Raw genomic sequence first — 13,360 nt, 5'->3', positions numbered from 1 at the left:
TTTCTCTAGCACCCAAGATGAGAAGGGAGAATAATTGGATAGGATTTCCTTGCCTCTTTTGTTTGTTTTTAAAGCTGCAATCTTGGAAATGATCATCAAATTCACACCCCACTCATTGTACTTATGGGAAAACTCAAGCTGGGAGGAGAAGGCTAAGGGCAGAGGGGAGACCCAATCCTGGCCTCGGACATCTAGCCCAGACTCCCTCCCATGCAACCTTGACAGACCAAAACCAGCGGCCAGAGACCATAAATGCTTCTTTAAACAAAGCCATCAAGCCACCAGCACACCTGGCTGTATTCATACAGCATCCCACACCTTCCAATGTCCCGGGCATACCCCAGCCCTGGGGCCCTAGCCAGGTAGGGCTCTAAGCCCAGAAAAAGGCAGGGTCTCAAGAGAGGATAAGATTGAGTGGCAGAGGAGGAGGGAACTGCAGAGAGCAGGGGACCAGGCCCCAGAGAGCAGAGGGAGAAGAGAGAAGAGACGGGAAGGAGGACCGCAGGTTGTGGAGGGACCGCAGGGTAACTCGGGCTCTAGGGGTGGGACAGGGCAGGCCCTTGGAGCCGGGAGGGGATTCTGGCACTGAACCAGCACCAGTAGGCCTTGGCGGGAGGGGGCACCTTGGAACCCAAAGCCTGGAGGAATGACTGTCCATCCTCCACGAGCTTTCTGGGTGGGACTAAGCTGTACGGGGGGCAGGGGCCCGATCCAGCCCACACATAGGCAGGACGGAGGTCACCCCTCATGACCATTTCTGTCATCTCCTTGCACCCTCTCTTGCACACCAGCTCTCCAGCCCTGGAGAACCACAGAAATCTCCTTCTGACCTGCCCCTTTCCTTGTGTATGCTCCAGCCCAGCACAACTGTCACTTCCACCCTCCTCCAGTCCCCCTTCTCCCATCTGCCCCCAACAGTCACGGCGTGACGGTGGGCACTGAAGCCCAGCTTTTGGGTCTGGAGACAGCCTGGCCATGAATGTGGCCCACGTCTGCCCAGGACACCATCAGCAAGGCCCAGGTCTTGCTCCAGGCCTGAAAGCCGGTCTCTGTTGGCAGAAACGCTGCCAGAGCCAAGCCCTGCCAGGCTCCTGGAGGGGCTTACCTTCACACCATCACTCTTCTTGTTTCCCCCACTCTTCCCTCCTGTGGAGGAGAAAAAGTAGAGGGTTAACAACACCAGGCAGGGCACCAGGGCCCACAGGGCGAGGAAGAGCAGCATCCACAGGCAGCCGGAGGGCAGACCGCAGGGAGCAGAGCCGGCCCAGTGATACTGGGGGAGGCCTCCTCCTCTTTCTCCTCCTTCCTCCTTGGCAGCCCAGGGACTGCCAGTCGCCCGCTGGGTGGGCCTGGGTTCCCCGCCTTCTCAGCAATCTCAAGCGTAACCCTCTGGCTTCATGGGTTGAGGGAGGTGTCCAACACGTCCCAGGACTGTGGGCTGCTGTTTCAGCCCGGGGATTCCCTCTGAATTCCCGTCACCACCGTGCTGGCGGTGGCCAACCCCAGGCCTGGCTGCCTGGCCCCAGGCTGGACACGCCCTCCCGGCCCTGGCCCTCTCTAATTTTAGCCCCATGCTGCTGCGGAGGTCATGTGTCAGCCCTGCCTACTCACTCTGGACAGCTGCAGGCTGCGTCTTACGGGTGACAAGAAGCAGATGCCCCCACTGGGGCCCACCCTGCTAAAGCACCTATCCCCTGCCTCTCTCCTCCGGCCATATAGACCTCCCCAGCCTCAGACTCCAGAGCCCCATGCTGGCTCTGGCTATGGCCCGGGTGGCCGGGACAAGCAGAGCAACAGCTCTCTGGGGGCCTCCCCTGCTGTCATTTCCCCTTACCTCCCTCCTCACTTCCTGGCCAGAGCCCTGGAAGTAGGCATCAGCCAGGAAATGGCCTGAATGTCCAGCCCTGCCCACAGGCATCCAGCTGCTTCAGACTTAAGCAAATACCTTAAATGCAACAAGGTATCTGCGAAGTACTTAGCACAGCACTTGGCACATATGCCGTACATGCTCAGGAAATGGTAGCCATGATAAGACTTCTCCTGGTGGCCTTGAGACGGGGAGTTAGGAGGACAGTCACATGAGCCACTGATGCCTCAGGGGCTCTGAGGCATGGGGCTCATGGCAGGTTACCTTCCCAGTTACCCCCACATTTCCACCTCTGATCCCATCAAGGTTCTCATTCCAAGCTCCCTACTTGCAAACCAAGGCAGGGGCCACCTCTGGATCCCGAAGCTGACAGGAATGGTTGTCCATTCGCCACAGGCTTTGGGGGGTTGGACTAGGATGTGCAGTGGGGCAGGGGGAGTGCTTTCTCCTCGAGCCTCAAGGTGGACGCCCCTCTCAGCTCCAGCCTACTGTCACAGGATTGTGGGTCCAGTGAGGCCACAGCATCTACTTTTCAAGAGACGAGAGCAATCTGGGGTTTTCTATGAAATTTCCTAATTTTTAAGTGTTAGAAACTCATTTGAAAAATTTTTTAAAAACACCTCTACTTCCACAAAGCATATTAAGAGATTCAATCCAGCTCACAGGCCGCCATTTTGTGAGCTCAGGACTAGAGTTCTCTAGGGTGCTTCAGTTGTTAAAAAAAGACTCTGACTGTCTAGGTAGCTCATCTTTCAGTTTACGGAATGGCAGGATCCTTGTCCAGGGAGAGGGTGGGAAGGCAGTTTAATGAGGTGGGAAAAGCCCAGTCAGAAGTTCTAGTATCTGCCCACCTCTGGGTCTCACTTCTCCCAACTGGTTACATGGGCAGGTGGACCCACTCAATGCAGTCGGTTGCCCCCTTCTCAGAGCGGCCCTCTTGCTGTGGTGCTGGCCACAAATCTGCAGCAGCTTTCTCGGCTGGCCCCAGCCCCAGTCAGAGGGCCCCTCGGGTGAGCTTTACTCTATCTGCTATCTATATCTGCTCTGCTGCCTGCCAGCGGCCTGCACTCCCCCAGAAGGAAGCCTCTGGCGGGCACTGGCCCCAGCTCTCTCTGATGTGCCAAGAGGAGCTTCTTGCTAAACCCTGACAATAATCCCTTCCCCTTCTCTCTGTGAAGCCACATGCCTCAGGTGATTGGGCACTCCCTGCCTTAACCAGCCCCGTTTGGCCAAGGGCCTGGGACGCTCCTGCCCTCGACTCCCTGGTGACCCAGCCCAGTTAAGGGCACTTGCTCTGGGGTTGGTCAAACCTGTGCTGAATGCAGGCTCTGCCTCTCTAGCCGTGCGACCTGGGACAAGTCAGAGCTCACCTTCCTGAGCTTCTGCTTCCTCATCCCAAAAATAGGGATGGCAACACCCCAAGCATCCCCTCTGCTACCTTGTCATGCAGGCCACCTGAGTGGAAGCATGGGACTGCTTAGCACAGGGCTCCAATCATGGTGGGCAATATTGTTACTCCCTGGACCTGGCTCCATCCCACCTAGACCTCAGCCCCCTGCAATCGCAAGCCTTCCCCTCTAGGCAGTCCGGCCTGAGAACCCCAGCACTGCTGTAGGAGTGGGGAGCCAGACTAAATCTCTAACCAGTCCTGGTGGGCCCTGGGCTTGCTAACGTTTGACCTCTCTTCACTTCTGGGCACAGGCCAGGGCAGATGAGCTAAGCCCTTAGTCACAGAGTCCTCTGCAACTCCCTCTCCCCAGGCCCAGTGACCTGGGGGCACCCAAATATCTGACTGGACAGTGCCCCCAACGAACTGGTGCAGGGCTTACTGGGGACCCCAAGGTCCTGCCACCTACCAGAGAAGTTCCTGGTGGCCAGCATCGTGGTGAGAATGGCTCCCTGCAAGAGATAAGAAGAAGGCAGTAGGAGAGGAGGCCGGAGTGAAGGAGGGACAGAGAGACGGGAGGGCCATGGGGAAGGAGAGGCAGGTACTGCATTCAGAGAGCAAGCCAAAGCCTCTGCCCAGCCCCTCCATTTGTCCCAACCCCAAACCCAGCCCAGAGCCCATCCCTCGCCCCCTGGAGAAGTCGGGGTGAGCTAGGCTTTAGCCAGTATAGCTCCTAGGACAAGGCTGCCCTAGGGGCAGATATTAATGGACCCCTTGGCCCAGCCCAAGCTGATGTACTTAACTTGAGGGACACCTACCAGCAGAGGCTGCTAAAGACGATGGACTTTTCTTGCTTGGGCAACAACAGTAGACCTCGTGTTCCCACCTCTTGGCCCTCTGCCCCATGCTGAGAGCATCTTGCTCCAGGACTAGCTCATCCCTCCATGTCCCCTGAGCTCAGAGAATCCCAGGAGGACCCTCAATGTGGAGAAAGCCTCTTCCATCAACAAGCAGCCTGGGGGCCAATGGCCCCTTTGGTTCCAGAGCCATCTGATTCAGACCTGACTTGACACCATCTGAATCCCACTGCTTATGATGTTAAGATTCCCTGATTCTGATATTTTGAGACTTCCTCTGTGACACAGCTTCCACTGCAGGATGGGGATGGGACTCAGTTCTCCTGGCATCATGCTGGCCACCACCCCTTGGTCTGTGTCCCCATCCTGAACCTCCACTCCAGGCCTGGGAGCGGCAGGTAAGGACATTCCACAAGAGCTGGGGCCTCCACCTCTTCCCTCATCATCCCCAGTGTGCTGATGACTCCTCTGTTCCCCTGGCCAGGGGCCCCTCAGTGCCTGGCAAAGGCCAGGCCAGGAGCTGTCACCACCCTGAGAACACACAGAACCTGCAAGAATGTGAAGCTCTGGGCCCACCTGGGTCCCACTGAGCTTCATCAGGGCCACCTATCTGAGTGCCTCAGCCATTCCTCCACAATACTTGGCAGCTGGGGCCCCTCCCCCATAGGGTCTCATGTTCAGTCTCGTCTCACCCCCGAAGCTCTCCCCAGCCACTCTGAACCACTTGTGGTGCCCCTAAGGGGTCAGCCGCACTTCCAAACTTCTGCACAGGCTGTTCCCTCTGTCTGGAACATGTTCCCTTTCTTTTTTTTCTTTTCTTTTTTTTTTTTTTTTTTTTTTTGAGATGGAGTCTCGCTCTGTTACCCAGGCTGGAGTGCCGTGGCACGATCTCGCTCACTGCAACCTCCGCCTCCCAGGTTCAAGTGATTCTCCTTCCTCAGCCTCCTGAGTAGCTAGGATTACAGGCATGCACCACCATACCTGGCTAATTTTTGTATTTTAAGCAGAGACAGGGTTTCACCACATTGGCCAGTCTGGTCTCGAACTCCTGACCTCAGATGATCTGTCCACCTCGGCCTCCCAAAGTGTTGGGATTACAGGCGTGAGCCACCGCAACTGGCCACACGTTCCCATTCTGACTCTAACTTGGCTAATACCTGCTTTTCCTCCAAGGTCTCAGCTTAAACGCCCCTGGCTCCAGACCCAGAATACCATTGTCCTGCTGCGTTCTCCCACCACCTTGAGGCTTACCCAGGCACAGAACTCACCACTGCCCCGTAACGCCCCAGGAACTTGTCTGTCCTCTCCACTAGAGCAAGGGCTCAGTCACTTACCGCTCACTCCCCAAGCCCAGCCTGCTGTCCAGCATGCAGCAGGTGTTCAATAAATGCTTATTGAATCAGTGAAAGAAAGAACTAGTGAGCGAGTCTCCTGGCCTCTGTGGAGACCCAGGCAGAGTTAGTCCCATGGCCAGGACTGTGGAGGGTAAGGACCTGTTACCTTCAGTTTCCTCCTGGCATTGAACTTCTTCAGGCAGTCCACGGTCTCCTGTCTGTGCATGCAGGATGCCACGGTGGAGCGGTGCTGGAGGAAGTAGGGGAGAGGGCTGTGAGTGGAAGGCAGGCTGGAAGACAGGCCCACCCAAGGATACCACTCAGCAGGGCGTCTTAATGGAGGTGTGGTTGACATCTTGGGGAGAACAATTCATTGCTCTAGGCGATGTTTCAGGGTGTTTAGCATCCTGGCACCAGACATACAATGCCAGTAGCACAGTCAGTTGTATGTCAACCCAGAATATTCACTCCTCGTTTCCACATTACCCCTGAGAACCACAGTAGGGGCAGTCTCTTGGATTAGGCCCTCTCGGCCCCATGGGCCAGGGGCAGGGCCAGAACTCTGTAGGGGCCTGGACCATGAGGTCTGGAGGGGCTCCTGGGAGAGGTCCTGCTGAGGGAGGCTCACCGAGATCCAGGGGTGCTTAAGGGCTTCGGCAGCTGTGATGCGTTTGGATGGGTTAATGGTCAGCATCTTATTGATCAGATCCTTGGCTTCCGGGGTGACGGTGTCCCATTCTGGTGATGGGAACTGGAAGGGGCAGAGAGGCCAGGTTTGCCCAGCCTGCCCCAGGCCACCCCTGCGATCCCCCAGCCCCTGACTGGCAGGGGAGCAGGCAGGGGTCCTACTGCCCATCCACTCGGACATCCACACCAGGAGGAGTTGGGGCTCCTCACTACAGGGGAGGGGCAGGGCCCCCTGGCCCCGTACCAATCAGAGCACAGCGGAGGGAAAGGAGGCCTCCGTCCATCCATCATTCTGAGACTGTGCCTTATTTGGAGAGCAGCCGGCCAGTGGCTTTAGCCCAGACTTCAGAATCAAAAGGCCTGGGTTCAAGTCCTGGCTCTGCCTCCTGGGTTGTGTCACCCGGGTAAGTCACAGGACCCCTTGAGCTATCTCTAGAGATGTTATGAGAACTAAATACAATATAAAACATACAGCACAGAGCTTAACAGCTATCTGCATAAAAGCAATATAGCTTGGTAGTTAGAAGTATGGATGGTAGAGCCAGACTGCCTAGGTTCAAATCCCACCTCTACCATTTCTTAGCTATGTGATTTGGGCAGTTACTTGACCTCTCTGTAGCTCAGCTTCTCTATATGTAAAATGGGAATAGTAACAGTACCTATGGCATAGATTGGTGTGAGGATTAAACGTAATAATATGTGTAAAACATTCAGAAGAGTGCTATAGAATTGTTAGCTATTATTACTTGTATATATGAGAGAGAAAGAGAGAAACCCTGGCTTGGGAGGCTGCCTCTCCCCCACTCCTCACTCCATTTGGTGCTGCTTCTTGCCTTCTGGGGCCCCACAGGATAAATCTCCAATCACTAGGCACAGCATGGTAACCACCTGGCCCTGCTCAGTCTTCACGCTCCCCTGGGGTTCACCCCTGCACCAGAACTAGAGAGTGGCTTGGCGCTGGCTTTCACTGGAAGGGCACCAGAGGATGATGGGGGCTAAAGAGAGGAGCGACACTCACATCATAGGCGCCAGCTTTGATCTGCTGGTACAGGCGGTGCTGGTCCTCATCCCAGAATGGGGGGTACCCAACCAGCAGGATGTACAGGATGACCCCTGGAGAGAGGACCAGAGAACTTTCAGCCCGCGATGGGGAGGAGACATAGGGGGAGGGGAGTGATGGGAAAGGAGAGAGGGGGCCCCAGAGGCCAGGGTGCAGCCAGGGGCACTAAAGGGCCTTAGGATGAACTCACCACAAGCCCACAGGTCCACAGGCTTCCCGTATGGGTCCTTCCGCAGCACTTCTGGGGAGAGGTATCCAGGAGTCCCTGCAAACCCTGCTCCCAGACACACAGACAGGCAGACACATACACAGAGGTTGTCTCGTAAGTAACCTGGAGCAAGATCCTGCTGGAAGAGGGGATGAGGGTTGTTCTGGAGCTGGGGAAAACAGCCCCTGTCCCTCAGGTACACTTGGGCTTGTATTGTGCAACCCCAGTCGGCCCAAGACATAAGCCTGATGAGCCAGCAAAGCCTCTAGATCAGACCGACAACTACCTAGCACACCTGTCACCACTTCCTACTTCAGAGCCAGTGGTAATCAGTCACAGAGCTTCTTCCTACTGAGTCCTGACTCAGGATCATAAGCTTCTCAGCACCACTCTTCCAGGAGCCACTAGCGATCCATTGCTGGTGGCTTCAAGATGAAATGCACCTGCCATGTCAGCCCCAGGCTGAGAGCTAAACCCTGGCCCACTCTGCACCCCCTTGTTGAAGTTGGTCATGGGACATCGGGAGGCCTGTCCTAACTGACTTTGCCCCTTGGGTAAGTCTCTTTATCTTCTAGTCCTTATTTCCTCATCTGTCAAATGAAGGATTAGAGATTTCTCTCTTAAGTGCCTCCCAGTGTTGTTGAGAGGGTCAATTGAAATAATGGACACCCAAGGTATTCTAACAAGTAATTTTAAGAATAGTTACAAGTTACTGAGTGTATACGCTAAGCATTGGGCTGAGCTCGTCATATGCCTGATCACATTTAATCCTGACATGACTCCTGAGAAACATACAATTATTATCCCCATTTTACAGATGAGGAATGAAGGCACAGAGAGGTGAAGTGACTTAGCCAAAGTCACATACCTTATAAGTAGCACAGTCTGGATTTGAACCCAGAACTCTGGTTCTTAACCATGTCTAAGTATTGTCCACTAAAAAGTACTCCCAGGTAGCTGAAAGAGGCCCAGTTATACCAAAATCACAAAGCAGGCTGGATCGTCTGAATTAAGTCCTGGTCTATCCCTTTTAAACTTTCTTGACCTTCTGCAAGTTTCCTGCTGCTTTTTTCCTCATCTTTAAAATCAGGATAATAATCTTAAGCACCTAGACTATTAGGGCAGCTCTGTGGAAAGTTCCCTAAGGCCTTCAACCACAGGGAGCCCTTTGGGGAGGAGAGATGGCAGAGGGGAGTGACAGGAAAGGAGAGAGGGGGCCCCAGGGAGCCCTGTGGAAGCCCGTAGGTTCCCATGCCTGGGCCCTGGGGACACAGATGGGTGCTGCCCACTGGCTCAGAGGCTAGGTGGGGCAGGGCCTCTGCTCTACCAGCCCTGGCTGGCCCAACAGCATCTCCAGCCATACCCACTCAGGCAGGGGGTTCCCAGAGGCTGATGTGTCAACACAAATGGGTGCTGACCCCCAACACTCCTGCCAGCCCACCCCACTTACCAAACCATGCCTGCTGCTCCCCCTCCACCTCTATGGCCAGGCCAAAGTCTGCCAGCTTCACTGCGGCACCCTTGAGCTTGGAGGCCAGCAACAGATTCTCAGGCTTGTCAGGACCAGAGAAGAGGGAGGAAGGGGAGGAAAGCGCCAAGAGACAGTCAGCAGATTCAGAGCCTCACTTCTGGGGGCCTGGGCTCACAGGAAGAACAGCCCAGCCCTCCGGGGCCCCTGCTCTCATCTCCAGCCCCGCCTCGGGTTCCTGAGTCTCAGTCCACGAGAGGGGACTACCCTATGGCAAGACCTCCATCCGCTACAACAGAAAGGCTCTTTCTCCATCGGCCACTCCTCCCTCCCCACTTCAGGGTCTGGGGCCGGGCTGAGGTGAGAGCGGGGTAGTACTGTCACCACCACAATAAGGAAGCAGTAGCAGCAGCAGCATTGATTGTGCCCCTACTATATGCCAGCCTCTGGTTAAATGTTCTGCATGTATCATCTTATGTATCATCTCAATGACCCTTTCAGGTAGGTATTATTACCTACATTTTCCACAGTGGCCTTCTTACGCCTCGTGAAACAGTCCATCTTGTTTCCACCTCAGGGCCTTTGCGTTCCCTGTTTTCCTCCTCTAATTTTTCCCCCAAGCTTCACAAGGCTGGCCCCTCTGCTTTGTCCAGCCCTCACTCTCATGTCACCCCATGGAGGAGGCCCTCCAACGGTTACTCTAGAGGGGAAGGCCTCAGGCATCTCTGTCTTTGCTCCTGTTGTTACCTTCATAGATCTCATCACTATTTGCAATGATTTTTCCCATCTGTCTATGTGCTTGTTCATCATCTGTCAGCCCTGGGGAATGTGAGTTCCTTATCTGTCCTGCTCACCACTGTATCACCAGCACCTAGGTTGGGGGGCCACACAGCAGGCACTTAATCAGTATTTGTCATGTATACGAAGATGAGAAAACTGAAGCTCAGAGAGGTTATGTGACTTGGCCAAGATCATGCAGCTGGGAAGGGATAGAGCCAGAATCGAGGCAAAGTCTGACTCTAACTTAACTGCTCTAGGCTGAAAGATGATAAGGCTTATACATGGGGGCAGCGGCTGACTTGGGAAGTTCCCACACCTGGCCTCTGGGGCATTGAGGCTGCCACTTTGCACTGGCTCAGCCTCCAGAATTCTTCCACTTCCTGCTGGTCCCTTCACCGTGGGACTCAGGATGGAGGGGGCGCTAACACTGTGGGCTGATTTAGATAGTCCCAGTTTCTTATCCCAGTGCTGCCCACCTCTATGCCATGACATGTGGACAAATTATTTCACTTCTCTGAGCTTTAGTTTCCTCTGAGAAAAATGCCTACCTTATGAGGTGGTGCATGGATTAACTGAGATAATCTGTGTAAGCACTTCGCTGTGGCCTGCGGTAAGTGTTTGGTAAATGTTAGTACTCCTATTTTCTGCTTGCGGAGGGGCTCAGAGTCTCTGAAGACTTTTGGTTTTGAGTCCTCCTCTGATCCCCTTCCCAGTGGGACTTCTGAAGGGCCCCACCTCTGACCTTTCCCTGTCTAAAGCTAGGCTGGACCCAAACAAATATAGCTCCCTCCGCCTGGCTCAAAGGCCTCCTTTGTCCTCTGGGGACAATGTTCCTAACATGTCCTGGGTCTCCGTAGCTGTCCTGCCCTGATTTGATGAATGTGTCACTAATTATTGTATCCAGAGTGGCCTAAATTTGGGCTGCCTCTCCTCCTTCCTCCTCCAGTGCAGGGGCTGCAGCTATAATGGGAACAGGCCCTCTGGGAGAGCCGCCCTGCAGTCTGGCTGGAGACCCTCTTCGAATGCACACTTGTCTCATCTAGACTGAGCCACAGGGAGCTTGCCTAGGGCTCAGGAGAGAAGCCATGGCCTGCCCAAGACAGTCAGAGAGGGGCAGGGGCTCTCTTCAGAGCACTGTGCCCCAAAGAGGGACCCAGACCAGTGGAAGCATGCCCAGGGAGGGTGCCCAGGATGAGGATGGCCTGGAAATCACATTCCAGGGGGACTGTGGCAGGGGTGGGTACACCATGCAGAGGACTTAGCAGCTACAACAAAGCTGCTGGAATTCCTCTAGGGCTCTTCCAAGCTGGAGGTTTGGTCTCTGTGTGGTTCTAAACTGAGAACTGAGGTTCAGGGCAAAGCCTCTCCAGCAGGGAACAGCGTCCCCTAGTGGTGCAAGGGGATACCCCATGGGAAGTGAGCTTGCCATCACTGAAGAACAAAAAGCAGAGGTTTGATGGACCTCTGGCAGGGTCACCCTAGAAGGGGTTGCTGAGGAAGTAGGAGCTGGATAGAGTGGTCTTTTGGCACCAGACTCCCAAGGTCACAGGATCTGGGGTTAGAAGGCCAGAGATCCCCCACCCTAGCTCAGGACAATTGAACTGCATGTTCTTGGGCAAATTGCTTGAACTCTTTAGGCCTTAGTTTCCTGCTCTGCAAAATGGAGACAATATGAACTACCAGCCACTGATACCATGAAGCTCAGTAGCGGAGATCCATGAAATCCCTGCTGAAGGGGCAAGACCATGCAGCTGGTGCCAGTCCTAGACTCTGCAACCTCCTTCAGGTAAAAGGAAGGAGAACTGCATGGGACTAGAGTCTGGGTTTTCTTCTCCCTTGGCCTGCCAGAGATGCAGGAACAAGACTAATAATGTATCTGTATACCAGGCCCTGTGCTATCTCATTTCACATCCTCACCAACCCTTTGCAGAGGTTGCTATGGCAACCCCCATTGTAAAGAATCTGAGGTTCAGGAAGGTCATGCTACTAAAGGCTGCATGGCTAGAAGGTGGCCTGGTTGAGATTTGGACCCAGCCTGCCTTCCTCCTCACCCACTATAGCCAATCATGACAGCGTAACTGCAGCTCACCCATCCTGGCACAAAGCACGTGGGCTGGGAGTTGGAAGAGCAGGGGGCCAAACACAGATGCTCTACCTTCCTGAGCTCAGTTTCCTCATCTGAACAGTAGCAAAAATAATCTCGCCCACCCCATCTTCCAGCCTAACACAGAGAAATTAAAGGGATTCTGATCATGTCCGGCTCTGCAGGAATAGGGACATGCAGAGGAGAGAGGGGCTCCCAGGGTGAGCCACACCCACGCTGGGTTGCTCACCTTCAGGTCCCGGTGCACCACCCCCATCTGGTGGCAGTGCAGCACAGCCTCCAGGATCTGCTGGATACAGTGACTAGGGAGAGAGAGAGGAAGGGGTCACGGTGGTGTGAGCACAGGCCTCCCCTGGGAAGCTGACAGCAGGCAAGAGTGCCCTGTCCCCAGGTGCCATTGCCAGGCAGCAGCTGATACTCACCTGGCATCCGCCTCACTGTAATACTCCCGGGCCACGATATCTTCAAACAGTTCCCCACCAGTGACCCTGGGGAGACAGGCACGGAATCACTCTCCGATAGAGGCAACAGGTGGAGGAGTCTCCAGGAAGCTAAGGATGGGGACCAGGGACCTCAGGACCTCAGCCACAAAAGGGGGGGCCCCAGGGTCACTGGGGTGTCCCCTGCTGCAATCCCCTTCCAGTCTTCCAGAGCACCCTTCCATTGACTCCAGTCCTCTCTCCTCCTCCATCCCTGGCCCTTCTTCCCCACCTAACCCAGGTTGGAGTCCAGAGGTTAGGGACACTCAGAGCACATCACTAGGCTCATTAGGAAGCCTATGGCCTCCCCCATGATTAATATCTCAAGGGCTATTTTTTATCGATGAGACTGGCCCCATCACTAATTTTCATTGCCATACCAGGAACTACTGTGGCCTAACATTTCATTATTGCTTCTCTTTGAATCAACACTCTTCAAAAAAAAAAAATTAAGCATATTCCAGAAGGAAACTTTATATTGCCACTGAAAATGGAAAACCAGCATCACTGGCCACAAATAGAAGAGAAGCAAAAATAAACATGGGATGAAAGCTAAAAGTGTTTGTTGGTGTTTTAGGAAAGTCAGCTTGCACTGCTTGGGTGGCAGGCCCACCACATTTGGGGAAACTCTGGACCACAAGAGGGAATTCATCCCAAGAGGGCCAGTGAGGCCATCCCTGATTAGGCTGCCCCGACATCCTTGGCACATCCCAGGGCGGGGCCAAACTCACAGGTCGAAGATCAGGTAGTGGTGTCCTTCCTCTGAGATGCTGTCATGGAGTCGGACTGTGGGCGGTGCGAGGCAGTTGGTTACAGCGGGACACACTGCTGCCCAGGCCCGCCCTCCCTCTCTCCCCTCCCCTGTATATCCAACACCCCACGCTCCCAGACAGTCACTGAGTACACACCAGGTGCCAGGTGCTTTGACAAGTGCCATCGAACAAGGGCTCACTGCATTGAGTCCGAATAGACCTCGGGCATTACTGAAAGGGAGCTGGGCTTAAACACGAAAAATGCCTGTTTAGGTCAGAATTTAGTGCCCTCCCCTCTCCGAAACCCTCTTTAGTTGCTGGGCAGGCCTAAGTCATGGAAAGCCTGTGGCTCCAATGTCTGCCACTTACTAGCCGTG

General features: G+C 54.6%; 1 protein-coding gene across 4 annotated transcripts in view; it reads right to left on the bottom strand.

The window, feature by feature from the left end:
• Positions 1-13,360, bottom strand: part of CAMK2A (calcium/calmodulin dependent protein kinase II alpha) — a 70,198-nt gene that overhangs the window by 24,579 nt on the left and 32,259 nt on the right. For all 4 annotated transcript variants that reach the window (XM_017875776.1, XM_017875778.1, XM_017875777.1 and 1 more), the window contains exons 4-13: positions 12,963-13,017; positions 12,175-12,240; positions 11,982-12,054; positions 8,851-8,953; positions 7,383-7,466; positions 7,151-7,245; positions 6,074-6,196; positions 5,612-5,695; positions 3,724-3,766; positions 1,106-1,146 (exon numbers count right to left, since the gene is read on the bottom strand). In XM_017875776.1, the coding sequence (XP_017731265.1) occupies positions 1,106-1,146; positions 3,724-3,766; positions 5,612-5,695; positions 6,074-6,196; positions 7,151-7,245; positions 7,383-7,466; positions 8,851-8,953; positions 11,982-12,054; positions 12,175-12,240; positions 12,963-13,017 (767 nt within the window). The remainder of the gene's footprint in view (positions 1-1,105; positions 1,147-3,723; positions 3,767-5,611; positions 5,696-6,073; positions 6,197-7,150; positions 7,246-7,382; positions 7,467-8,850; positions 8,954-11,981; positions 12,055-12,174; positions 12,241-12,962; positions 13,018-13,360) is intronic.

This window comes from Rhinopithecus bieti, unplaced genomic scaffold, assembly GCF_001698545.2.
Source record: "Rhinopithecus bieti isolate Rb0 unplaced genomic scaffold, ASM169854v2 scaffold_7673, whole genome shotgun sequence".
NCBI classification, from domain to species: Eukaryota; Metazoa; Chordata; class Mammalia; order Primates; family Cercopithecidae; genus Rhinopithecus; species Rhinopithecus bieti.
Note: the sequence above shows the minus strand (reverse complement) of the source record. Positions and strands in the feature narration are given on the sequence as shown.